Here is a 26,500-nt window from a genome sequence, read left to right as displayed (position 1 = left end):
GTGTTGTTTTTGGTTTCAGATTACTGCAGGAGACGCGGGGGCCGGCCGGGTGGTGCGGTCGCTGCTCGACAACGCGGCACCGGGGCATCGCTGTCGTGTCTGCATCCGTCCGTCGCGTCAGCAGCAGCTACATACCTGATACCCCTTCCCCTGCATGGTAATCCATTTTCCTCCAGTTTTTCCAAAAATCCTTAACCCCCCTCAATTCGTTCAGTATCGGCAGGTATACATCGTTGACATTAACAAGCAAGCATCCTCGCCTTTTTATCTTCATTCATGCATGGGTATGAAAATCTCTTTTGGTACGGACCACAACAGATGCCCTTTCTGAATTGACTAAAAAAAGTTGCTAGCTACCGGCTAATAAAAGCTCTAGCTAATCCAACCAACTCAGCTTAGGGCATGTACAACCTGCAGACAGGGGTTCGTCTCTAAGCGCCTCGAATCTATTATACAGACAGGTATAAAGACAGGTCATACAACCCACAGACAGAGGGTCCATCTCTAAACTGTTTAATGCTTTGCATGTAGTTAGGATCAACTATAAATAAATTTTTGAATACCATTATGTGGCTATTTGATAGAAAATGTATCAAGGATAAACAAGAGCAACATGATTACAATGTTTTTAAAAACCATCAATATAATAATTATATTTCATATAGATACAACGTCTTTTATCTAATTTCCTTTGTTTCCATAGCGTTGCCATATGTGCTCGATTAGATCCTTCTTGAGTTTCCTATGTGTTGGCCGAGCTTTGATAGTGGAATTTCTACGAAGTACCTCTGCGAAGGTAGGATTAGGGTTGTCACTTGTACGCACTTCAGGTGGGAGCACTATCGTCGCACTTGGATTCTCACTCAAATCCAAGACTTCTCTAATTGAATCCTTCTCATCTTCCACTATCATATTGTGAAGGATAACACAAGCTTGCATTATGTTGATAACATCCCCCTGCTTCCATAACCTTGCCGGTCGACGAACAATATCAAAGCGTGATTGCAGCACACCAAATGCGCACTCGACATCTTTCCTCGCCCCTTCTTGCATCAACGCAAATAATTTGTCTTCCGCCGACTGAGGGGCCGTCACTGTCTTCACAAATACTGCCCATTCTAGATATATTTTATCGGCAAGATAATAACCCATGTCATATTGTGTTCCATTTACATTATAGTGTACCGCAGGAGCTTCCCCTTTTATTGCTTGAATGAACAGTGGTGACTTGTTTAGAACGTTTATGTCGTTCTGAGACCCGGCAGTACCAAAGAAAGCATGCCATATACGAAGATCCCGAGTTGCCACCGCTTCAAGGATCATAGTAGGAACGCCTTTATCACCACGTGTGAACATGCCTGCCCAACATTTCGGACAATTCTTCCATGCCCAATGCATACAATCGATGCTTCCCAACATTCCTGGAAAACCACGAGCCTCATTTTCTCGTAATATTTTTCCAGTTCATCGCTTCTTGGAGGGCGTAGATATTCTTCACTGAATTTTTCAATCACCCCTTCAGCAAATTTTCCCAAAAATCTCCAAACAAGTGCTTGTAGCTATCTTTAACACCTCATCAAGTTGATCAGCCGAGGTTCCATAAGCTAGCATCCTGATAGCCGCGGTACACTTTTGAAGCGGTGAAAGTCCATTCCTACCAGTAGCATCGGGTCTTTGGGTGAAATAAGGAGACCAATCACTGAGTGCATGCACGATACGTAAGAACAGCGGCTTATTCATCCTAAATCTCCTACGGAACATCTCATCGGTGTAGATAGGATTTGCAGAAAAGTAATTAGCGACAAGATCATCATGAGCTGCTTCTCGATTCCTTGGTATGTACCTGCGCGGTCTAGTTTGACGGCGATGGCGAGATACTGTTGATGCTTCTCCATCGATGTAGGCCTTCAATTCCTCTTGTATCATATCTTCTAAGATTCCATCCTCTGCTAGCATATCTTCTACGGTGAACACCTCTGCAGGATCAAAGTCCTCAGCATCTTGCACCTCATCTTGCTCCATAGGAACTAACTAGAGCAGGGCGGTGGAAAATGAACTAACTGGTGCCAATTTATAGTATTCAAGCTTCTGCCTCACATTCACATAGCTAGCACATTCACATTCAGATGACATGTTCACATTCAGATAGCATTCACATTTAGATAGATAGCATTCACATTCAGATAGCATTCACATTCAGATAGATAGCATTCACATTCAGATAGCATTCACATTCAGATAGATAGCATTCACATTCAGATAGAAAGCATTCACATTCAGATAGCATTCACATTCAGATAGCATTCACATTCAGATAGATAGCATTCACATTCAGATAGATGCAGTCACTAGTAGATGAAATAAGCAGCTCAGATGCAAATTATTAGTCACACTTGACATGGTTGATCAAACCAGTATATCTAAAGTGGAACAAGCATGTGAAAGAGCACATTTGCGTACATTTTGGATAGTTCTCTTTGTAAACAGCATCCCATATCCTTCTTGCTGAATCACCAGTATAGCCAGTGTATCGTTCAGGATTCAGTTGAAGATTCACATAAGTCATCTCGTCTGAAATCAGTACAACAGTTTGATAATCATCATGAATGATAATAAATAAGAAACAAAGAATGTGCAATAAACTAGATCAAGACAAAAATAAATTACTATTATCAGTCTCGTCATCAGATGTCCAAGGATTGTCAGTTTCAACCCATCCTTTGAAAACCTTGCTGTCAAGGGTTTTATCAACGGCAGCCTGTGGTTTTCCTTCTTGGCACATCATACTATCTGGAGAAAGTCCACTGTAAGGTTTCCTGAATGGTTCAGGGAACTCATTCTCCGGGCACTCACAGACACTACAATCTCTAAGCTTGCACATTCCATCATCGGGCCAAAAAGGGCAGTCACACCACAATTTAACCTTACAAAAGACAAGGAACAACACATGACTTAGAACAGATGAACCATTGCTTCAAAATTTATTTTTAATGTGAGCATTTTGGTGGCATCACATATAGCTGACAGTGACACTTCTATTTTTTTAATCTCAGCATCAAAGATGAATTATCTGAATTGTTGCGGCTACACTTAACTTTAGGTGTACTACATACATGATTTTTTAGATGATTTTTGAAACATTGTGACATGGTATTTTAGTCCTTTAGCTAACATATAGAGTAGGCAGACTAACAAATACAAAACTATAGTTCACTGTGCAAAATTTGGAAGAGAACTTAAAGGGTTCACATTTCTGCACATAGATTTTCATCTCCACTCCTCATTGAGTAATTCGCGTGAAATGGTAAAAGTAATCTGAGTACATATGAGACGAAAGTGTATCTTTACAAAATAGTCGCCACACCAATCAATTCCATTTTGCAATATGCAAAGGCTTACACATAAATATCAACAAAGATCAATAACATTCTCTGCCACAAACTTCCTAAACTATAGGGGATATAGGAATAGAATCGGTAAAAAAAATTAAGAGATACTGGAACAATTAGTTCAATTAGGATAGCTAACAGGTACCATTAGATGGTCCACAAGACTAGATTGTGCACTATTTCCACCATCAAATTCACTTTAGAATAGTAGAAAACTGATAAATCACACTCAACTGCTCAGGTAAAAAAAATATATATATATGACAAAGAATCACACAGTCGTCACGACAATCTTCCACCTATAAAATGGCAGAAGCACATTGAGGGGAAAAAAGTAAAGACTGCATAACTCCATAATCAAGCATTCAAGCATCAAATTCTCCAATCAAGCACGCATGAATAGACTCTATCTCCCCATTGGAGTGCCACAATATACATTTCCACTAATGTGCCAAAATCACAGTCCAGGACATTAAAAAAAACAATCCATGAGTGCTCACCTTGAAGTACCTGAAGAAGGGCAACTTAACGAGTTCCTGTAGGATTGGATGCAGGACCTCCTCGTTGATGGCGTCCATCGTCTCATAGTCGCAGCAACAGTCCTCCACAATCCCCGTGTACTTCCTCGCAGCCTGAAACGGACCACACCGCCACCTCAGAAGTCCGAACCGCATCAACTAAATCAAACCCCCCAAAAGCAGCTAAGCAAATCGCAATACCAACGGAGAGATTCTTACAGGGCAGCCGCAGCTTCCTGGTGACGAGGAGGGGATGCCCGGGAAGCTGCGGTAGCTCACGGCCACGGCGAGGAGGGCTGAAATGGGAAGCCACCTCCGTTGGATTCTTACAGGGCAGCCGCAGCTTCCTTGAGTAGCAGACTGAAATGGGAAGCCACCTTCGTTGGATCCGTCGTCAATGGAGACTGGCGCCCTCGTCGTGCCCTCCGTTGCTGCTGCGGAGCCGCCACCACGTCCACCACGACCGAGAGAGCGGGCCACCAGCACCGCGCCGCCACCACGCCCAAGGGAGAGAGACCCCAGCGCCGAGCCACCACCACGACCTAGGGTTTGGGCTGGGGCCGCCGCTGCCGCATCCAACGACGAAGCTGTGGATCCCTTCTTCTTCCTAGCTCCGACCGGCGTAGACATCTCTACAGCACCCAAATCGAAGGCGAGGAGGGCGAGGTGGAGATGGATGAGGGGGACTGGGGAAAGTGATGAACTAGAGCACGGAGATATGGCGGGCGGAGATGATTTGGCGCGGAAACATCCTGCGCGCCCAAATCGTCGCTGCTCCCGCGCGCGTCGAAGGCTGTTGCCCACGCGAGATCCGGGCGCGCCGACGACGAGGCCGTACAACGGAGTCTCGGACGTCTCTTCCGTCTAGGAGCACGGGACAAGCCCGTCGCCTCGCGAGGCGACGGGGCGCTTGTCTCTCCGCTACATTGGGGGGCTTTCTACAAAATCATCATCAAAGAGACGGGAAAAAGACGTCCATTGTACGTGCCCTTAGAGGCTCTATTTAGCAAATTGGAACGGCTTAACTTAAAGAAGAGCCCGTTTTTCACCAGCTTCCCACACAACCACCACTTATTAGAAAAGCTCGAGCACACAAAAAAAACTAATCATTTTGTAAGTGGATTTTCTTCTTCTATTGACATGCCAGCTTCCATGGCCCAATCTCGTGGATCACGGTGATGGAGACAAAGGAGAGCTTGTGGGCACCAGCTTCAGGAGTGAAGGGTGGTAAAGGAGGAGCGGGTGCCGACTGAAGGGGGGAGGTGTCAACGGTGATGGAGGGGCGCTAGACGAAGGGGGCATAGCGGCGGGGGCACTGGGCAGAGTGGGAGGTGGTCGGGAGGGAGGCGCGTCTACATGGGGCCAAAGAGGAGGGGGCATCAGCCAAAGGAGAGGCGCGTCTACAAAGTGACGAAGGAGGGGGCATCGGCCAAAGGAGAGGCATTAGAGGCAGGGAAGGGGACACTGGCCGGAGGAGAGGTGGCAGCGGAGGTGGGGACGTTGGTCGATTGGGAGGTGGCAAAGGAGGAGGAGGAGGGTCAAAGGTGGTGCAGATGAAGGTGGTCTGTGCGGGGCTGGAGAGGAGGTGTCTATGACGAAGGAGGAGGCGCACGACTGAAGGGGGATTTGACTAAGGAGGAGGCGATGGATGAGGAAGTGGCACTAGCTAATGAGTGGTCAGAGGTTGTCTGATGGGAAGGAGGTGTGTCCAGCCGAATGAGAGTTGGTCAAGTGGGAAATGAAGAAGCCCGAGAAGCTCCTCACGTGTGGCTTATGAGCTTATGAGATTGATCATGTAAAGTTGAGAAGGGCTAGCAAAAAGATTATGAGAAGTTTGGCGTTTGGGATAACCTCACACTAGTAGAGAAACGACTTTTGATCCACTTCGAAATTTGGCTTTAGTCCTGGTATTTTTCGCGCCCGGGACTAGAGAGACCTTTAGTCCCGGTTTGTAGCTCCAACCGGGACTAAAGGTCCCTGCCCAACGGCTACTGCGGCAGGCTTTTGCTGCAGGGGACCTTTAGTTCCGGTTGGAGATACCAACCGGGACTAAAGGTTAACTTTTACTCCTGGTTGGTCCCTCCAACCTGGAGTAAAAGTCTACTCCCGGCTGGAGGCTCCATCTGGGACTAGAAAGCGAGCTTTAGTCCTGGTTTCTTTCTCCAACCGGGACTAAAGGTCCCCTCCTATATACCCCTTCTTCCTTCCCGAGCCCGAGCCACTTCGACCTCAGTGTTCTTGCTTCATCGTCGGCCTCTCTTCTTCCTCATCGCCGGTAATCACAAGATTTTCTTCGATTCCTCCATCGATTCTTCGGCTGTAAAGGTTACCAACTTTATACTCTCATGTTTCATGAGTAGCATATCTCATTTTATGGACTAGATATATGTGGTTTTTATGGTGGATTTTTTTTTATTTGTAAGCCATTGAAGCTCAAAATCACTTTAAAGTTTGTATATTTGGATGAAGGAATGTTAAAGTAGTTATTCAAAACTAGTATTTAGCTTTCATTTCTAGCATGCATAGCACACTTCATGGTTTAGAGATATAGAGAATTTTAGAGTTTTTTAATTTTATTTGTTTATAAAATGAGAAATTTATATTATATTAAAAATGAGTATAGAGAGTAGATGGCAACTGCTTCTGGGTCCTCGGCCTCTCATCGGGTTCCAAAGCGACTGAGGCCGGACCTCCCTCTCATTGCATGCGGCAAGTGTGAGGAGAAGATTGTGATGGAGTACCGGGTGAGGAAGGAGTGTCCCAACAAGGGCCGTATCTTCTACAAGTGTCCGGATTGCAATGTGAGTTATTTTATCGCATTTGATGATTATGGTTAATTTATACTTATTTTCATGATGATTGTGATTAAAGTTCTAATTTTTTGTTTTAATTTCAGTGGGATGGCATTGGATGTTCAGGCTGGTACTGGAAGGAAGAGTATGTTGAACACGTGCAAAACTCTCTTGCATAGGCGGCTACGGTGGCTGATGAGGCAGTGATCCTGCGGAAGAAGCCCATAGATGTTGAACAAACGCATGATCTGTCTGTTTTAGTTGGGATTGGTCGCGAAATTCTTATGCTGCTGAAGTGCATTTTAGCTTTAGTTTTTTTAGTGGTAGTTGGGATTGTCTACATTGTAGCAAGACTTTCATAAATTAATACCTTGTGTGATGGCATGCATGTCGTATAATTAACTAATTATGTTCTAGGTTTTAATATGGTATGCATGTCATGTAATGCAGATGAGCCGGCATTGGATGTACAATGCTAATCGCCGCTCCCAAGAGTTCATTAAGGGCGTGCATTCTTTCTTACGTGTGGCCGAGGCAAACAAACGTGATGGTTTCATGTGCTGCCCATGTGCCATATGTAAGAATTTGAAGGAATATGCTAGCTCATGGAGTCTTCATTCACACTTGTTGAAGTCGAGTTTCATGCCAAACTATATTTGTTGGACAAAGCACGAAGAAACCAGGGTTATAATGGAAGAAGGTGAAGAAGAACAATGGAATGATGATGACATAATTGCTAAATATGGTGCCTTCAATGATACTGCAATGGGGGAAGCTGAAGAAGTGGTAGGGGCAGAAGATGAGCCCGCTGATGATCTTGGTCAGGCCATTCGTGACGCACAAAGAGAATGCGAAAGTGAAAAGGAGAAGATCAAGTTCGAGCATAAAAGCATCTAGGCCCCTAGTTGGATTTCGGTGATTAATGTCAATACAAGATTACTATGACTAACGTGTGTTTTGCAGAGGCAATTAAGTTAGGTCATGGTAATGGAGATCGATTGGGCAATCGAGGTTGTCATGCCCCTACGATGGAAATCGTTTTGGTTTTCAAAGGATTGACGACAAGGTTAAGGATGACTAGTTCTAAGTGTCGATTGGAGTTGGAGAGACACTTAGAGTAGTTTAGGACTTTGTTTTTCCTTTGGCCATACTATTAAGGGGGGTATGGACGGGTAGCTTGACCTAGTTGAGTCTAGTGAGTTAGGTGTGGTGCACACTTGTTAAAACTAGCTCTAGGTAGCTCCTATGAATGCCTAAGATCCTTTGGAGCAAACTTCATTCACATATGATCGAGAGTTGGAAGTGAATGGAGGGTCAAATACTGACCGGACGCTGGCTCCAGTGCGACCGGACGCTGGCCACAGTGTCCGGTCAGTTCATTTGACCGAGGAGAACAAGTCTGGTGTGACCGGACGCTGGAAGGTCAATGTGACCGGACGCTGAGGGCCAGCATCCGGTCGACTCTAGTAAGGGTCCAGACTTGAGAAAGTGTGGCCGGACGCGTCCAGTCAGTGCTGACTGGACCTTGAGGGTTCAGCGTTCGGTCGAGTCTAGTAAGGTTCCAGTAAGGGTTTTATATGACCGGACGCGTCCGGTCAGTGCTGACCGGACCCTGCTAGTGTCTGGTCAACTCATTACTACTGGTTCATGGGTTGAACTGACCGGAGCGTCCGGTCAACATGACCGGAGCGTCCGGTCACCCCGCAGAAGCTCATAACGGTTCGTTTTTCAGGCTGCCTTATAAATAGGAGCTCCACTCGTGTGTGGAGGTACTTTTGCTCATTCCAACAGCTGAGAAACACGTTTGTGAGTGCCAAGAAGAGCAAGGTCCTAGTGAGGTGTTTGTGATTTGAGAATCCAAGAGAGTAGCCTCACTAGCAAATCAAGAGTAGCAAAGTGTGCATCCATCTTCTCATTAGGCTTCGCGTGGTCAAGTGAGAGTTTGTGCTTGTTACTCTTGGTGATCGTCATCATCTAGATGGCTTGGTGGTGATTGGGAGCTTGGTGATCACCCGACGGAGCTTGTGGGTGACCCAACTCAAGTTGTGAGCGGCTTTGGGTGATTCGCTGCGATGGAGTGTTGAAGAATCAACCCGTAGAGAGCACTTGATCCTTGCACGGATCAAGGGGGAGCTACACCCTTGCGCGGGTGCTCCAACGAGGACTAGTGGGGAGTGGCGACTCTCCGATACCTCGGCAAAACATCGTCACGTTCCTTTCTCTCCCTATTTACTTTGAGCACTTACTTTGAGTATTTACTTTGAGCAATTCAATACTTGTTTTACATTCATAGAATTGATATGCTAGAGTATGTTGGGAACATAGGGTGCAAGTCATTTGTGCGTTGATTTGATAGAAACACTTTTCTAGGCACAAGGGGTTAATTGGGCTATCCGTAGGATTTGATTATTGCAAGAAAATTTAGAATTAGCCCAATTCACCCCCCCCCCCCCTCTTGGGCATCTTGATCCTTTCAATTGGTATCAGAGCCTCGTGCTCACATTTTTAAGCCTAACCGCTTAGAGCAAGATGTCTCACGGGGATGGACATCCTCCTATCTTCGAGGGGGATGATTTTCCATATTGGAAAATTCGCATGGAGGCTTACCTAGAAGCTCTAGATGTTGGAATTCTTAGAGCCACCTCTCAAGGGTTCCCAACACCTAAGAATGCCGCACAACTTCAAGGTGATGAAGTAAACTATGAAAAATGGAATGCAAAGGCTCACAACACCATCTTTAGAGGCCTTTACAAAGATGTGTTTAATCATGTAAGGAACCACAAAGACGCCCATGCACTATGATCGGACGTTTGTGCGCTCCATGAGGGAACCAAGAGTGAGCGTGAGGAATGCTATCATCTTGTGATTAAAAAGCTAAATTCTTTTGAGATGCTTCCCAAAGAAAGTGCTAATGAAATATATTCTCGTTTAAATGTTCTTGTAGAGGAAGTCAATGGGCTTGGACTTACTCAAATGTCACCATCCGACGTTGTGACGAAGATCTTGAGTGTCCTCCCCATTGACAAATATGGGCACATTGTGACCATGCTACATCAAGGTGATCTTTCCGTCGCTACACCGACACAAATCTTAGGAAAGATCAATGCTCATGAGATATACATGCACATCACACCACAAGATGGCTCATCCTCTACAAAGAAGAAAGAGAAGGACTTAGCATTCAAAGCTAGCCAAGATAAGGGCAAGGCAAGACTTGAGTATGAGAGCTCAAGTGATGAAGATGATGAAGAAAGTCTTGCTCTCATGGTGAAGAAGACCGCCAAGATGCTAAAGAAGCTAAACAAGAGTGGCATCAAGTTTGACGGCAAGAAGAAGAAGAAGTTCTTCACTAGCTCAAGAAGAAAGCCAATCTCTGAGATGGATTGCTACAATTGTGGTGAACTTGGCCACCTAGCTCATCAATGCACAAAGCCCAAGAAAGACAAGTTCAAGAACAAGGGCAAGAAAGATGATTCAAGCGATGAAGATGAAAAGAAAAAGAACAAGCCATACAAGAAGAGAGATGGCAAAAAGAGGGACTTCTACAAGAAGAAGAAGAGTGGCAAGGCCTACATTGTCGGTGATTAGCTCACGGACATTGATTCATCAAGTGGATCATCCGATGATGATAGTGACAATGAGAAGGTGGCCGCCATTGCTATTGATCTTGCATCCTCACCGCCATCATCCTCTACACACCTATGCCTTATGGCCAAGGGTGAATGCAAGGTAACCAAGAGTGATGATAGTAGTGATGATGAGCAAGCTAGTGATGATGATAGCGATAGCGATGATGACTCACCTACATATGATGATCTTGTCAAAATATTAAGAAAATACACTAAGATCATTAGAAAGAGTAGAGCTACAAATGAAAAACTTGATGCTAAAAATGATTCACTCTTAGCTAAGTGTGATACATTAGAAAAGGCTAATGATGAGCTCAAAGAAACAAATGATTCTATATCATCCAAACTCAAGGAGCTCAAATCTTCTCAGAAAGAGCTTAAAGATAAACATGATAAACTTGAGTGGGTGCACAATGAGCTTATCACTAGTCACAACAAGCTAAAAGATGAATATACAACTCTAAAGATCAATTATGATACTCTTGTTATTGCACAAGAATTCTTACCAAATGAGCCACATGATGCTACTAACCATGTTGTTAAGATTGATATAGCTACCTCATGTGATGATTTAATTGGTGAGAGCATTGAGCATGGATCTAGTAGCAAAGGCAAGCAAGTGGTTGAGTGTAATGACTATGATGAGTATGTCAAGCTCAAGAGTGACAATGAGAAGCTCATGAAAGATCTTGAAGAGATGAAAAGTCACAACACCATTGTGCTAGAAACTCTTGATCATGACAAAGAGTTGATCCTTGAGAATGAGAAGCTCAAAGAAGAAAACAAGAAACTCAAGGAAGAGAAGAACAATGATATTCTCAAGGAAGAGAACAAGAAGCTCAAGATGGAGAAAGAGCATCTCAAGGTGGGATTGAGCAAGTTTGCTAGAGGCAAGCACCTCCAAAGTGAGCTACTCATGAATACCGTCATGAAGATGGATAGAAGTGGCATTGGATATATGGCAAGTGTAGAGAAGAAGAAGGCTCAAGCTCAACACCAACAATCAAAGCCAAAGCCAAAGCCAAAGAGATGTTTTGAGTGTGGACAAGAAGGCCACTTTGCTCATGAGTGTCAAACTCCACCACCACAACCCTTGCCCAAGCATGCTAGACCCTTTGCTTTCAATGCTCACTACATGCTTAGAAAAGATTCTAGTGGAAAGATGAAAGTCATGTTCTTAGGACCCCCAACAAGAGTAGGCCTAAGAGGATTTGGGTGGCTAAGTCACTTGTTGAGAAGGTGAAGGGCCCTCAATAAGTTTGGATTCCTAAAGTTTGAATCTCATGTGTGTAGGTGAACTACAAGACCGGTGGAAGTCATTGGGTTATTGATAGTGGTTGCACTCAACATATAACATTTGGAGATAATTCAAAGGGCAAGGTTAAAGGATTGGGCAAAGTGGCAATATCAAATGATCATTCCATCTCCAATGTGCTCTATGTTGCTTCATTGAGCTTCAACTTGCTATCCGTTGGGCAATTGTGTGATCTTGGCTTTCAATGCTTATTCACCGAGAAGGAAGTTGTTGTATCCAAGGTAGATGACAATCAAGTGATATTCAATGGATTTAGATACAACAACTTATATCTAGTTGACTTCACCTCCGAAGATGCAAACTTGAAGACTTGCCTATTCACCAAAACAACACTTGGGTGGCTATGGCATAGAAGACTTGCTTATGTTGGGATGAGCTCACTCAAGAAGCTTATGAAGAATGATTTGGTGAGAGGGTTGAAGGATGTGAAGTTTGAGAAGGACAAGCTTTGTAGTGCATGTCAAGCCGACAAGCAAGTTGCAAACACTCATCCAACCAAAGCTTTCATGTCAACCACAAGAGTGCTAGAACTCCTACACATGGATTTATTTGGACCAACAACATACAAGAGTTTGGGAGGAAATCTCTATTGTCTTGTGATTATGGATGACTATTCAAGGTATACATGGGTGTTCTTCCTTCATGACAAATCCAAAGTTGCATCTTGTTTCAAGAAGTTTGCCAAGAGAGCTCAAAATGAATTTGAAGTGAAGCTCAAGAAGATAAGAAGTGACAATGGCAAAGAGTTTGACAACACAAACATAGAAGCTTATTGTGATGAAGTTGGAATCAAACATGAAGTCTCCGCAACCTATACTCCTCAACAAAATGGTGTAGTTGAGAGGAAGAACCGGACTTTGATCACTCTTGCAAGGATAATGCTAGATGAGTACAACACCCCCGAAGCTCTATGGGCGGAAGCAATCAACACCGCATGTTATGCATCCAACCGCCTATTTCTTCAAAAGTTCCTTGTCAAGACACCATATGAGTTGCTCAATGGGAAGAAGCCGGACGTCTCCTTCTTTAGGGTGTTTGGTTGCAAATGCTACATCTACAAGAAGCGGCAACACCTAGAGAAGTTTCAAAGACATTGTGATATAGGTTTTCTTGTTGGTTACTCATTGAAGTCCAAAGCATATAGAGTATTTAATCATGCCACCGGCTTGGTTGAAGAAACATATGACGTAGAATTTGATGAATCTAATGGCTCCCAAGGAGCACATGAGAATCTTGATGATGTAGGTGATGAACCATTGAGAGAGGCTATGAAGAATATTCCGGTGGGAGACATCAAGCCAAAAGATGATGAAGATGATGTACAAGTCATTAACCAACCTTCTTCATCAAGTGTACCACAAGATGGTGAAAAAGATGGGAGAATAGAAAATGAAGATACTCATATCTCCCATGAGCAAATGGTGGTACAAGCACAAGATGTTGATACTCCATAACCTCCTCCTCAAGTGGTCAATAGAAGAAATACACCTCTCCTACAAGATCATCCACAAGATCTCATCATAGGGAGTCCATCAAAGGGTGTAATGACTCAATCTCAAAAACTTACTTCATTTATTGCTCATCACTCTTTTGTCTCTTGCTATGAGCCTACCAAGGTAGAAGAAGCTCTCAAAGATCCGGATTGGATCAATGCCATGCATGAAGAGTTGAACAACTTCACTCGCAATGAAGTTTGGACTCTTGAAGAGCAACCGAAAGGTGCAAGAGTCATTGGAACGAAGTGGGTGTTCTACAACAAGCAAGATGATCAAGGTGTTGTTGTGAGGAACAAGGCAAGACTAGTTGCAAAGGGGTTATCTCAAGTTGAAGGCTTGGATTTTGGAGAGACCTTTGCACCGGTTACAAGATTAGAAGCCATTTGTATCCTACTTGCATATGCATCACATCATGAAATGAAACTATATCAAATGGATGTGAAAAGTGCTTTTTTAAATGGCTTTATTAATGAACTAGTCTATGTTGATCAACCTCCTGGGTTTGAAGACCCTAGATATCCTAATCATGTTTATAGGTTGTCCAAGGCACTATATGGGCTTAAGCAAGCCCCAAGAGCTTGGTATGAGCGCCTTCAGGACTTCCTTATTGAGAAGGGCTTCACCATTGGGAAGGTCAACACCACACTATTCACCAAGAAGCTTGATGGGCATATCTTCATTTGTCAAGTATATGTTGATGATATCATCTTTGGATCATCAAATGAAGACTCATGCAAAGAATTTGGTGAATTGATGTCTAAGGAGTTCGAGATGTCAATGATTGGCGAGCTTACATTCTTTCTTGGTTTTCAAGTCAAGCAAATGAAAGAAGGCATCTTCATCTCTCTAGAGAAATACACAAAAGATCTTCTCAAGAGATTCAAGACGGATGAATGTAAGTCAATCAAGACACCAATGCCTACCAATGGACATCTCGACCTAGATGAGGGAGGTAACCCGGTTGATCAAACTCTCTACCGTTCTATGATTGGTAGCTTGTTATATTTAACCGCATCTAGGCCCGACATCATGTTTAGTGTGTGTATGTGTGCTAGATTTCAAGCTAGTCCTAAGGAAACACATTTAATTGCCGTAAAAAGAATCCTTAGGTATCTTAAGCACACACCAAGCATTGGCCTTTGGTATCCTAAAGGAGCTTTATTTGAATTAATTGGCTATTCCGATTCGGATTACGCCGGATGCAAAGCTGATAGAAAGAGCACATTCGGAGGGTGCCATTTGCTTGGTAGATCACTTGTGTCTTGGTTCTCCAAGAAACAAAATAGTGTGGCTTTGTCCATCGCCGAAGCAGAATACATTGCCGCGGGTGCTTGTTGTGCACAAATACTATACATAAAACAAACTTTGCTAGACTATGGTGTAGTTCTAGAAAAGGTACCTCTTTTGTGCGACAATGAAAGTGCGGTAAAACTTGCAAATAATCCGGTTCAACACTCTCGCACCAAGCATATAGATATCCGCCATCACTTTCTAAGAGATCATGTAGCTAAAAATGATATATCACTAGAAGGTGTAAGATCTGAAGATCAATTAGCAGATATCTTCACTAAACCGCTAGATGAGGCTACTTTTTGTAGATTGCGGAATGAGCTCAATGTACTTGACTTTAGTAACTTCACTAAAAATTGAGCTTGTGTTGTCCCTTGCATTCATTGTAATATACAACATGCTTAATTTGTGGCAATGCATATAGGGCTTGTCTAACATGGTTAAGATAACCACCAAAAAGTGTGTGAAGAAGCTTAACCTTGGATCAAACTTGACAAGCAACTAGATTTGCTTACAAGTATTGCATATGCATGAATGTTGTTTTGTCGTTTTGTTCCATTTACCCTCTTGTTGCCTATTTTCTTAAAAAGAATTATAGCCATAAGGCAAAATATTTTGAAAAATCTAAGGGTTTGAGAGAGGTCACTCACATCAGTCCCAATTGGTGTTTATTTGGATCTTATTCAAGTTGGGACTTGATTGGGAACAAGCGGCGCGAAGGAAGTTTGAAGATCTGCTGGAAAAAGTGCACCAGACGCTGCACCGGACGCTGTTGTCCAGCGTCCGGTCAGTTCATAGGAGGTGAACTGCTGGTGAAGGAGTGACCGGACGTTGCGTCTGTGCGTCAGGTCAGGAAGGGTTCAGCGTCCAGTCGATCGAAGGAAGAACAAGTTGTACTGACCGGACCCTGCCTGCGTCCGGTCATGGACCACCGGACGCGTCCGGTCCCGATTCTAGAGGAACTAGACCTCTCTAGAATCGACCGGACGCTGGGTGGTAGCGTCCGGTCGCTACCACCGGAGCGTCCGGTCAGTGGATCTCGCGTGGCTTCAGGACTCTTTTCTCCGTTTCCTTATCGGTCGCGTGTGGGGAATCTATTTTACCTCAGCCGTACCCTTTTCGCCCCTTACCTCACCTTTGCCCTAGCCCGAGCCGCCGCCAAATCGCCGCCGCTTTACTCACTGTGACACCGCAACCCCACGCCGGCCACCTCATGCCCAAGCCTCAGCGCCCAAGCTCGCCACGCCGCCGTAACTCGCCGTGCCGCCGCAGCCCCGAGCCGCCCACCTTGCGCTCGCCTCGCATGCCACCGCGCCTGCCTTGCCCTGCCTGCACTTGCCCTGTGCCGCACCAACCCTAGCTCGCGTGCATGTCTGCTCCGTGCAGCTCTTCGTGTCAGCACCGTTGTCGGTTCCTCTGGCACCAAGCTTCAGTCAAAGTCGATTCCAGTGCCTTAGGCCTACCTCCTCTCGGTAAGGCTAGCTCCTTGTTTCAATTTCAATGTGCTTAGATCAAATTGCAATACAATGCGCTGATTTCAAAAATTCTAGGGCCACCAGTTCATCACTGCTCCTTGTAACCCTAGCCCCTGCCGGTTCCGAGGATCCCCCGCGTGACATCTCATCTTTTCTCGGATCGCTGTTCGTCAGGTAGAAAGCCATTCGATTCAAGTTCGTATCTACATTGCTTTCTTTATTAGGGTTTCGCATCTATTAGACATATGGTATTTATTTGTATATCCATCTATTCTATCGTGCAGCGTGTCATGCTGCTGAGTTTTGTGTGACAGTTGTCAGAAAACTCGGGGCCAAGCTCGTGAGTACGGACCAAGGCCAAGCCTCGAAAGCGGCAGTTTGACAGTTAATCTTGGTCAGTGACAGTTCACCCTCTTGTCAGATCAGATGGCCCACACCAAGAACATTGGTGGTGGCCCAGGTGATGATGATCGGAGGCCCTCGCCTCGCCAGCTAGTAGGATTGAAGGGCAAGTCAACCAAGCAGGTGACATCCAAGAAGCGCAAGTACCCCGACGTAGAGACAGCGAGAGCAACAGCTGTTGCAGAGGCCATAGAGCGTGCCAAGAGAGGTGGTGCCCACAGCGGAGTTGTCATTGCAGATCAGCCGATTTCACCAGCAGTGAGAGCCGCGCTTGAGGAGGTTGAGCGTCGTCACGGTAGTCTAGCTGGGACTGCTACGCTTGCAGGACGTCGGGTTGTCATTGAGGAGGGTCCGTCAGCAGAGCAGGAGCTAGTTTAGCAGACTCAGGAGAGCGAGCAGGCACAGCAGACCCAGTAGACCGAGGAGACCGAGCCGGCACCTTAGCTATGCCGCTCGAGTCGTACTAGTGCTGTAGTTCCACCGAGGCCAGCTACACAACACAGGGGGTCACGCCCTTTGCCTAGACCACAGGGTCCGCCTCCAGTGGTACACCTCGACTCGAGGACCGCTATAGCCAGGCAGGTTCAGCAGTTGCGATTTGTAGAGTTTGAGGTTTGGTTTTCTCCGAGGAGGGATGAGAGAGCAGCTGAGGGTTTCTACATGCCACTGTAGGAAGATTTCTACAATGCTTATCTCAACAGTGGGGCAGTGTTCAGATCTTAGAGAGTCTGCCGCATAGAGTCTATTATGGCAGCAGCCGGAGAGCACATTCGGCCTTACTTATCATATCTGCTAGGGTTGATAGATTTGATTGGATGGACAGGAATATATGTACCATCTTGGGTTCGTCAGTTTTATGCTTCACTCTTCATCGATCCACATCACAGATTTATTCACTTTGCTTTCAGAGGTAGAGACTACAGAGTGACTAGTGGGAGGGCCAGAGAGATACTGAGCCTACAGGATCAGCCTGTCAAGCTGCATGAGGTATGCTATGGACAGTAGGAGCCTCCCAGGCGTCCTCATGGAGGGCAGGTGCCCCCTACAGAATGATGTGGTTCAATGTCTTGTCAGCTTTGAGTTGGTGTTCCCTCCTTCCTTCTTTAATATCATGACACACCTCCTAGTTCACCTAGTCAAGGAGATTAGCATTCTCGGTCCTGTGTTCCTACACAACATGTTCCCCTTTGAGAGGTTCATGGGAGTCCTAAAGAAATATGTTCACAACCGTGCTTGGCCAGAAGGAAGCATCGCCAAGGGCTATGGAACAGAGGAGGTCATTGAGTTTTGTGTTGACTTTATTCCTGACCTTGACCTGATTGGTGTTCCTGAATCACGACACGAGGGGAGACTAAGTGGAAAGGGGACACTAGGGAAGAAAACATATATTGGTACGTAGGACAATTATTTTAATAAAGCACACTACATAGTTCTATAAAACTCCTCCTTGGTGGATCCATATATTGAGACACATAAAGAGTTGCTCCGATCCAAGTTTCTAGGGAAGTCTGAAGCTTGGATTACGTGTCAGCACATGGAAACTTTTAGCGACTGGTTGCGAAAAGAATGTCAGGGTGATGAGAGTATTGATGAGCAACTGTATTTGTTGGCTAGGCAGCCATCGTGGCATATCCTCACATACAAAGGGTATGAGATAAATGGGAATATATTTTACACAGTAGCCCAAGATAAAAGGAGCATCAACCAAAATAGTGGTGTCCGCATAGATGCCACCGACCCTAATGGAAATAAGCAAACATATTATGTCCGCATAGAGGAGATATGGGAACTAAACTATGCACCTACTTTTAAGGTACCTTTGTTCAAGTGCCAACGGGTAAAGGCGACTGGAGGCGGGGTAGCAGTCAACAACCAGTATGGAATAACAACTGTGGACCTCAACAATATTGGGTACAAAGATGAATCATTTGTACTTGCTAAGGATGTGAATCAAGTGTTCTATGTCAAGGACATGTCTACAAAATCGACGAGAGGGAAAAACAACAATGACCCAATCAATGAGCCAAAGCGCCACATAGTTCTTTCAGGAAAAAGAACATCGTCGAAATTGAAGACAAGTCAGACATATTAGAAGATTATGAAAAGGATGACCAAATTCCACCCTTCACAGTGAACAAAGACCCAAGCATCCAGCTAAATGATGAGGACACTCCATGGTTACAGCGCGATCATAACCAAGGGATATACGTTAAGAAGAAGATCATTGTTGTTCCCGCTTGATATAGTGATGTATTAGACCTATTATGTAATAATTGTGACTTCAGATTTTTCTGTCATGTATTCATATTTTCTATGATTTAAATGAATTTTCTGCTTGACGATGGATTTCCTGTGGAGAATGAGTGATGAAAAAACAAATGATCAACGTCAATAAGATGTAAAAACTAATTTCCTATCGAAAAGCAATAGTTTTAATAATTTTAATTAAGTAGTACATTTTTGCATGGTGAAAATTATGATTATTATTTACACTATGTTAAATATTTATACGGTAAAACAAAAGAGTTTAGGTTACAGATTTTTCTTATGTACAATAATGCAAAACCAGGTCCAGGAATTTTTTTGCTAATATTTTATTTACTAGGCAATTAACAACTCTCTGCATATTTATATAAAAGAAATATATAAAAAAGGAAAAACTTCTAGAAAATGGCGGGAAGCCAAACTGTAGCCCACCAAAAGTCTGACCTTTAGTCTCGGGTGAAGCCACAGCCCGGGACTATAGGTCCTTTAGTTCCGAGTGATGGTTAGAACCAGGACTAAAAGTCTGACCTTTACTCCTAGGTGAATCAACCACCCGGGACTAAAGATGGGCTGTGTTTTCGCGGCCCGTCAAAATTCCCTTTACTCCCAGGCCATGGCTGCACCCGGGACTAAAGGTCAGACTTTTAGTCCTAGTTCTAACCATCACCCGGAACTAAAGGACCTTTAGTCCCAGGCTGTGGCTTCACCTAACCATCACCCGGAACTAAAGGACCTTTAGTCCAGGTCTATGGCATCACCCGGGACTAAAGGTCCCCCTATATACCGCCCCCTCTCTTTCCCCCTCCATCATCTCTTATTCTTTGCCGAGAGCCACCGCGCCGCCACTGCTCCTCATCGCCTCCAGCACCACCTCCACACACGTGCACCTCTCTCACCGTCTTCGCCGGCGGCCCAGCTGGCTCACGCCTCTACCGTCTGAGCGCGACACACAGATCCAAATCTGCCACCGTCGTCCTCGCCCCTCACCCAGATCTGATCTAGAACCGCCTTCGTCGTCATCATCACCGCCTCGTCACTCGTGCTTCGTCCCCAGCCCACACGGGCGTGCCTCCTCTCTCTGGCTAGCCGCTCATCCCTCGTCCTTGCTGAAGTACCTCGTCCTCATCATCACCGCCTCGTCACTCGCGCGTCGTCCCCGGCTCCACACGCTGCATCGCTGCGCGCTCATCGTCTCCCTCGCTGGAGCTCGTCATGCCCCGTTGGCCTCGCCTCCGTGCCATCCTCACTCGTCACCCTGCCACCCTCGTCTCCGTGCCATCCTGACTCATCACCCCGCCAACCTCGCCTCGAGCTCATCACGCCCCGCCGGCCTCGCCACCATCGTTCACGCGTGCCGTATGTCAGCATCCTCTCCGTCCTCGTCCTTAGTGATCAGTGGCGGATACAGTGTATATATGTGTATATATGTGTGTGATATAACGATGATCATATTGTACATGTATGTGAGTGATCCGTTGCGGATCTAGAATTTTGTTAAAGGGAATGCCATACCAAAATTTCACATGTATTTCGGTAAAATCTATTTAACAACTCGGTAAACAGTTATAAAAATTTGCTACTCAATTCGGCATATAACCAAGAAAAAATATGATAAGTCTTCAATTTATAGATTAGTTCCTCTATTTTTTATAAGGCGCACACGTATATCAAGAATCAAACTTTAATATCTTTGACCAATATTTGACTAACAAATTTGAATTATTATAATGCAAATTGGAAAATTCTGATACTGTTAGATTTGTAATTAAATGTACTATTCAATTATCATAAGTTCATAAATATCAATAATATAATATAAAATAAATTAATGGTTACAACATAATTTAGGAGACCGTGTCATGCGAAACTACGCCGTTGATGAAGGAGTACAAAGTTGAAAAATTGCATGAAGTACAATACAAATATATATCAAGCGGACGCCACCACCCGCGAGCTCGCCGATGTCAAGCAAGTCACTTAGAAATCATGCCTTTTATTTTTTAGAATTAATTTTTCCATGAAATGAAAAACTTAGAAAATTGTTAGAAAATTGTAGAAAATCCGTACTAGTTGAACTTGCGGACTGTGTTCATCTCGGCTAGCATGTTCTCTGCCGAGCGGTAACGGACGTCAAGGAGGAGCTTTGATTCTATGAGGGAGAGCGACAACGGTCGTGGAATACCATGTTCCCTTCCTCGTAGAATCAGAGCTCTTCCGTGGCCAAGTACGGTGCCGTCCGGTGGAGAAATGCTCGCCGAGATGATCACGTAAGCAAGGTCAACTAGTACGGATGGTAAGCGGACGCCGCCACCCGCGAGCTCGTCGATGTCGAGCAGGTCACTTAGAAATCATGCCTTTTATTTTTAGAATAATTTTTTCCATAAAATGAAAAACTTAGAAAATAGTTAGAAAATTGTAGAATATCCATACTAGTTGAACTTGTGGACCGTGTTCATCTCGGCTAGCATGTTCTCTGTCGAGCGGTAACGGACATTAAGGAGGAGCTTTGATTCTACGAGGGAGAGCGGCAACGGTCGTCGAAGACCGTGTTCCCTTCCTCGTAGAATCAGAGCTCTTCTGTGGCCAAGTACGGTCCCGTCCGGTGGAGAAATGCTCGTCGAGATAATCACGTAAGCAAGGTCAACTAGTACAGATGATTATTTATTTAAACATGTTTTTGAGCTAGAATTTGATGGATATTTGATAACTTCAGACCTATAAATGTCATCTACAAATGTTACTATCCTCGAGGTGGCACGTCTTGCAGGAGTCCATTTTATAGATATAGTTTTTATTTTTTTTATAGATATATCTAGTGGTGTAAAAGCTAGATGGCTTCCCCGAGAGACAACATGGATGAAGAAATGATGGATATTATCAACACCGGCACTCAATTTGCCGATGGTGACCAGCAAGATATAGATGACGAGAGTCAATACCTGGCTCTTGAAGATAACCAAGAAAATATTGTGCAAGAAAATACTAGCGATGTATATATATTTATATATATATTTGAATATTATATATATATATATATATATTTGAATATCTATCATCTATTATGTGTACACATGATATTTATTTATTCTTTTTTTAAACGTAGCCCTCTAGATCGACGACCACAACGACGAAAAGCAAAAATATTCGAGGCACGAAAAAGCCATTGGAGGGGCGCTATATAATATCGGAATTCAATATCAAGACAGGCGAACCACTTGGTCCACATGCAAGGAAATTCGTGCAACACTGTGGGTGCCTTGTAAGGGACATACTTCCGATCAGTGCCTGTGAATGGAAGCAAAAGATCAACGAGCCTCATGTTAATTTTGTCTCTGATCTTGATAAGAATTTAATTTGGGATGATATCCTTCAATATTTCATGTTGCAAGCGGATGATTATGATGATATCAATGATGATGAATTAAAGGACCTAGTTTGAAAGTGGGCTATGAAGAAGATGGCCACACAATTCCAGACTTGGAAGAAATCCCTATACAGGAAATACGTCAAGAAGAACCTAACGCCTAATTTCAATACTAGTGGCCCGCTCGCGAAATTGAGGCCCTACTGGAATGATTTTATACAGTACAAGAAATCAGAAGAGGGTGAGGAACGGGTGAGAAGGAACCAAGAGAATGCCCGATAGAAGATATACCACCGTGGCATGGGATCAGGTGGCTACATGACTGCCATTCCCAAGTGGGAAAAAATGGAAGCAGACATTCTTGCCAAGGGTATCACACCAGAATCACTCAATTGGCCCAAACGCGCGAAGAATTGGTTTTTCGCTCATCGGGGAAGACCGGACCTAGAGACCGAGAAGTTGGTTCATGGCCCAAAACTCAAAAGAGCAACACAAAGATTTTTTTATGCTCTATAAGCTAAAGCTATTGGTGCGTTTAGGCCCAATAGAGAGAAGGATGAACTGACGTATGCCATCGGGACTGCTGAACATAGTGGCCGAACGAGAGGTTTAGGACGGAACATTTCTTGGGAGTATGGTTTCCCTAACAATAGAGATACCTACAGAAGCCGACAGAGAAGGAAGGATGAGGAAGCAGCGCGGATCAGTAGGTTGGAGGAATATGTTCGTGAGTCACGGGAGGCGTTGTTTCAAGCATAGGAGCGCAAAAAAGACATGCAAGCTAGAATGCAGGATGAAATCATAAAGCAAGTGCACATAGCAATGAGTGCCCAAAGGCAGACATCAGATCCTGGAATCAACATTAATATTAGCCCCCTGATCAGTTGAAAAGTAGCTATGCTTCCACGGAGTTGCCAAATCAAAATGACGCAATGCTACATTCCCTATGGATGACATCGCTGCACTGTTTACATCATGTGAGCTACATATTCCAAAAGGGAATGCCACAATTATGGTGGCTCTCAGTGTTTTTTCTTCTCCAGATCCTACCAAGACACCAAGAATCCATGGGGCAATAAGACCACCAGGATATGTTAGCGTCTCAGTGGATAGAGTTAACAAAGGTTTTAGTGATCTGGCTCTTGACATTCCAGGAGGTGATGGGGAGAAGATTCTAGGAGAAGCAGAGAAGACATTCATACTATGGCGCAAGCGCTACATCATTATTCCTGGGGTCTGTCCACCGCCGCTTCCTCAACTATCAGACAATAGGCGCGGACAAAAGTGAACGAAACAATTTTTCACTAATTTTTTATTGACATGCATGATTAATAATAACAATTTCTTATACCTAATTATTCTTTTTTTACTCACATAGCAGGGCCTCCGTCAACCTAAGTCCAATTATTCAATCTCCAGATCATCATAGTGCTCCGGGCAATCAGGTGGCAACGCCGCCACCACCGCCACCTCCAAGGAGGTCTCCAACGCCTCTAAGGAGGTCTCCAACGCCTCCAAGGAGGTCTCCAACGCCTGCCCTGCCTCCCTTGATGACCAAGAAGCAGTCAGCTCCTAAGAGGTCCGCCCCGCATACGAAGCCATTGGCCCACTAGCCGGCAAAGAAGAAAGCCTCCTCTAATCCAGTTATTCCCCAAAAACTATCTTACGAGAAAAGTGAAAAGGAATTAAATGCTGCAGTACAAAAAGATATGAGCAGTTTCTTCGAAAAAGTAAGAAAGCAATGAGAAAAGAGGGAGAATCTGGAGAAACCGTACTTCTACCTACCTCCAGATCTTCTAAGAAAGAAGGTGGACTAGAAAAAGCGGGAATCTCAAAAGACCCTGCTAAAATCGGACTACGACCGCTCTCTCACCAAGTCATTTGAGGCGGCGTAGAAAAAGACTAGAGCAGGGAAAGGTGTTGCACAACTCGGACAACAATCAGTCCCCCCTATTGTCATTCGTAATGAATATGGTTCAAACTTAGATGTACTGGACGTCGATTTTGAGGACCTGGCTCGGTTTTACGAGGATACCGGTTTGGACCTTACCCAAGTGCTCGCTGAAGGCCCATCTGCTCCGAAAGTGGATCCTTGGAAGAAATTTGAACATGGAAAGAGTATATACAACCCTAAGGCCTTAGGTGAACTGGGTACGCAAATGTACCTGCTAAACAAGTGGTACATGGCGGCGTGTGAACGGGGAGAGACCTTTGTTTCTATCAGAGTTAGAAACCAACATTACTTCCGTGGCGATGACGCTATATATGTCGAGTTTTTAGAATTACACCAACTATGCCACCTGGACTCTCTCGACAAAAGTCTTATTAGCTGCTATTGTCTGTAAGTGTGATTATTTTCTACTATTAAAGTGTATATATATAAAGCTACATGTATATATAAAAATTATATATCCTCACACTATATTTCTATATATGCAGATATAAGATGACATAACTCAGAAAGAGAAAGGATAATGATATTGGTTTCGTTGATCCAAATGTCGTATTCAAACACCCTAATCCCCCGCCTCAATGGAAAGCTAAACTCGAGAAAAATCTCATGAGGTTCTTAGTGAACCAACAAAACAAGGACATACTCTTCCCCTACAACTTCAAGTGAGTGTTAAATGATTAATGTCGATCATATGGACATTTGTTCAATTATTTGCTTACCAGCTAAGCTATCTACCATATATATATAAGTTGACTCTAGTTAATGTCGATCATATTTGTGTATAAAAACATATGCAGCAATCACTGGATATTGATGGTCATCGATATGGCCAATAGTCGGTTGAGCATCTTAGACTCGTTAAGAAAAGAGCAAACAGAGTACCAATACATGATAGATATTATCCAAGGGTAATTTGGTCTCTCTAGCAACTATATATATCCCGATCTCTTAACTGCAACAATTATTAAAGGCCAAATTAATTTTTTATTTTATTGGGCACAGTGTTTGGAAAAGTTTCATTGAGGAACACCACATGAAACATTGCAAAGCGCCACTGGATGTAATCGCACACAAAGTAAGTACTAACTACATATATATATATATATATATATATATATATATATAATTCAATTAACACCATGTATGTTTTCAATTCACCGAAACTTTTTTCTCGTAAAAGTGGGTTCTGAGGCAAGAACAGGGGAACAACTATTATAGATACTATGTTTGCGAGTTCATCATGGCGTACTTAAAAAGAACTCCTGAAGAGATCCTCAAAGTACGTTATATAAATATATTCATATATTCACAATTTCTTTTATTGCTCATATATATAAGTAATCACGTGACCAACACACATATATATATTAATATTTTTCCTTTAACTTTTATTGAAAACTCTATGGTTGAAGGAAAAAGTCATACGACGTGACCAACTGAAAGCAATTCAAGAGACCATAGCAGGATTTCTTAATGACCAGGTCTTAAACTCCGCCGGCGAGTTCTACAATGACGTAAACGAAACATGGAAGTCAAACCAGATGGAGTGAATTTGTTATCCCAAGGATATAATAGAATATACAATGCAAGCTTTATTTGTAATATATATACATATTATATGTACATAAAATGACATACAATATATGTATATGCATGTAATATATACGTTAGTTTCATACTTTAGTTTGTACAAAATGTTCGAACATTATCAGCGTGTAGAATACGTATATTATTAGCAGTGTAGAATGTGTATTCGAAAACCTATTCGAAAACCAAAATGAATCATCAATTGAAAATAGAAACAAAAAAAAGAGAAAAAAGAAAACCTTTAGTCCTAGTTGGTAATACCAACCGGGACTAAAGGGCCAACCCACGTGGTCAGGCCGGGAGGCCTCTTTAGCCCCGGTTAGTATTACCAACCGGAACTAAAGGTGGACCTTTAGTCCCGGGCGAGAAACCAGTACTAAAGGAGGGGCCCTTTAGTCCCGGATTCGTGCTCCCGGTTGAGAAACAGGGACTAAAGGGATTTCCCAACCGGAAGTACAGTCTGTTTCTGTACTAGTGTCAGCTTATTTATTGTTAAAAAAATTGGTTTAAATACACATCCTTATTCAATCACCCAACTTATAAGAAGCTTTTAGGTTGCTTCCTCCGGCTATTGCTGGTTATAAAACGAGGCTGGCCTCATGTTGGTTCCAATTTAATAGGCGTGGAGAGTTGAACAAAAAAAAAACTAGACCAAACCTCGCAGGAACTAAATACCATTTTACTAAGAAGATTTAAACTTAAATGCTCTAGACATATATTCTTGTCAACCAACTGAGCTAGCTTAGCTTCCGAGAGTTGCCAAAAATAAGAGTTTGTATACCAAATGCTTACTATTTCACTAGAAAAAACAAAATAAAAAAGCCATGTTATTACCACTATTTGCCTTCCGTTAGAATGCACGAGAAGCAAGGTTTTAACTAGCAGTTCTTGTATAAATCATAATAATATTTTAGTAAATAGTTATACAACAAGTGAGGCGTAATGAAGACGATGGCGTCTGACAGGTCTTCTTAGGAAGAAATATTTGAAAAATAAAATCATTGGTGAAGTTCATTGAAAAACG

The 26,500-nt window shown here is 43.7% G+C and overlaps 1 protein-coding gene and 1 pseudogene across 1 annotated transcript; both read right to left on the bottom strand.

The window, feature by feature from the left end:
• Positions 1–680: 680 nt before the first annotated feature.
• LOC136550790 (uncharacterized) lies at positions 681–2,034 on the bottom strand (annotated as a pseudogene).
• Positions 2,035–2,259: 225 nt separating this feature from the next.
• Positions 2,260–4,537, bottom strand: LOC136550722 (endoplasmic reticulum oxidoreductin-1-like). The gene is made up of 4 exons (XM_066542323.1): positions 4,127–4,537; positions 3,890–4,021; positions 2,668–2,923; positions 2,260–2,571 (listed from the first exon to the last, which is right to left on the bottom strand). Exons 1-4 carry the CDS (start codon positions 4,535–4,537, stop codon positions 2,384–2,386), a joined length of 987 nt encoding a protein of 328 aa, XP_066398420.1. The 3' UTR covers positions 2,260–2,383.
• Between the last annotated feature and the right edge of the window lie 21,963 nt (positions 4,538–26,500).

The sequence above is a fragment of the Miscanthus floridulus genome, chromosome 4 (genome assembly GCF_019320115.1).
Source record: "Miscanthus floridulus cultivar M001 chromosome 4, ASM1932011v1, whole genome shotgun sequence".
Lineage (NCBI taxonomy): Eukaryota > Viridiplantae > Streptophyta > Magnoliopsida > Poales > Poaceae > Miscanthus > Miscanthus floridulus.
This window is presented reverse-complemented; position numbering and strand designations above follow the sequence as displayed.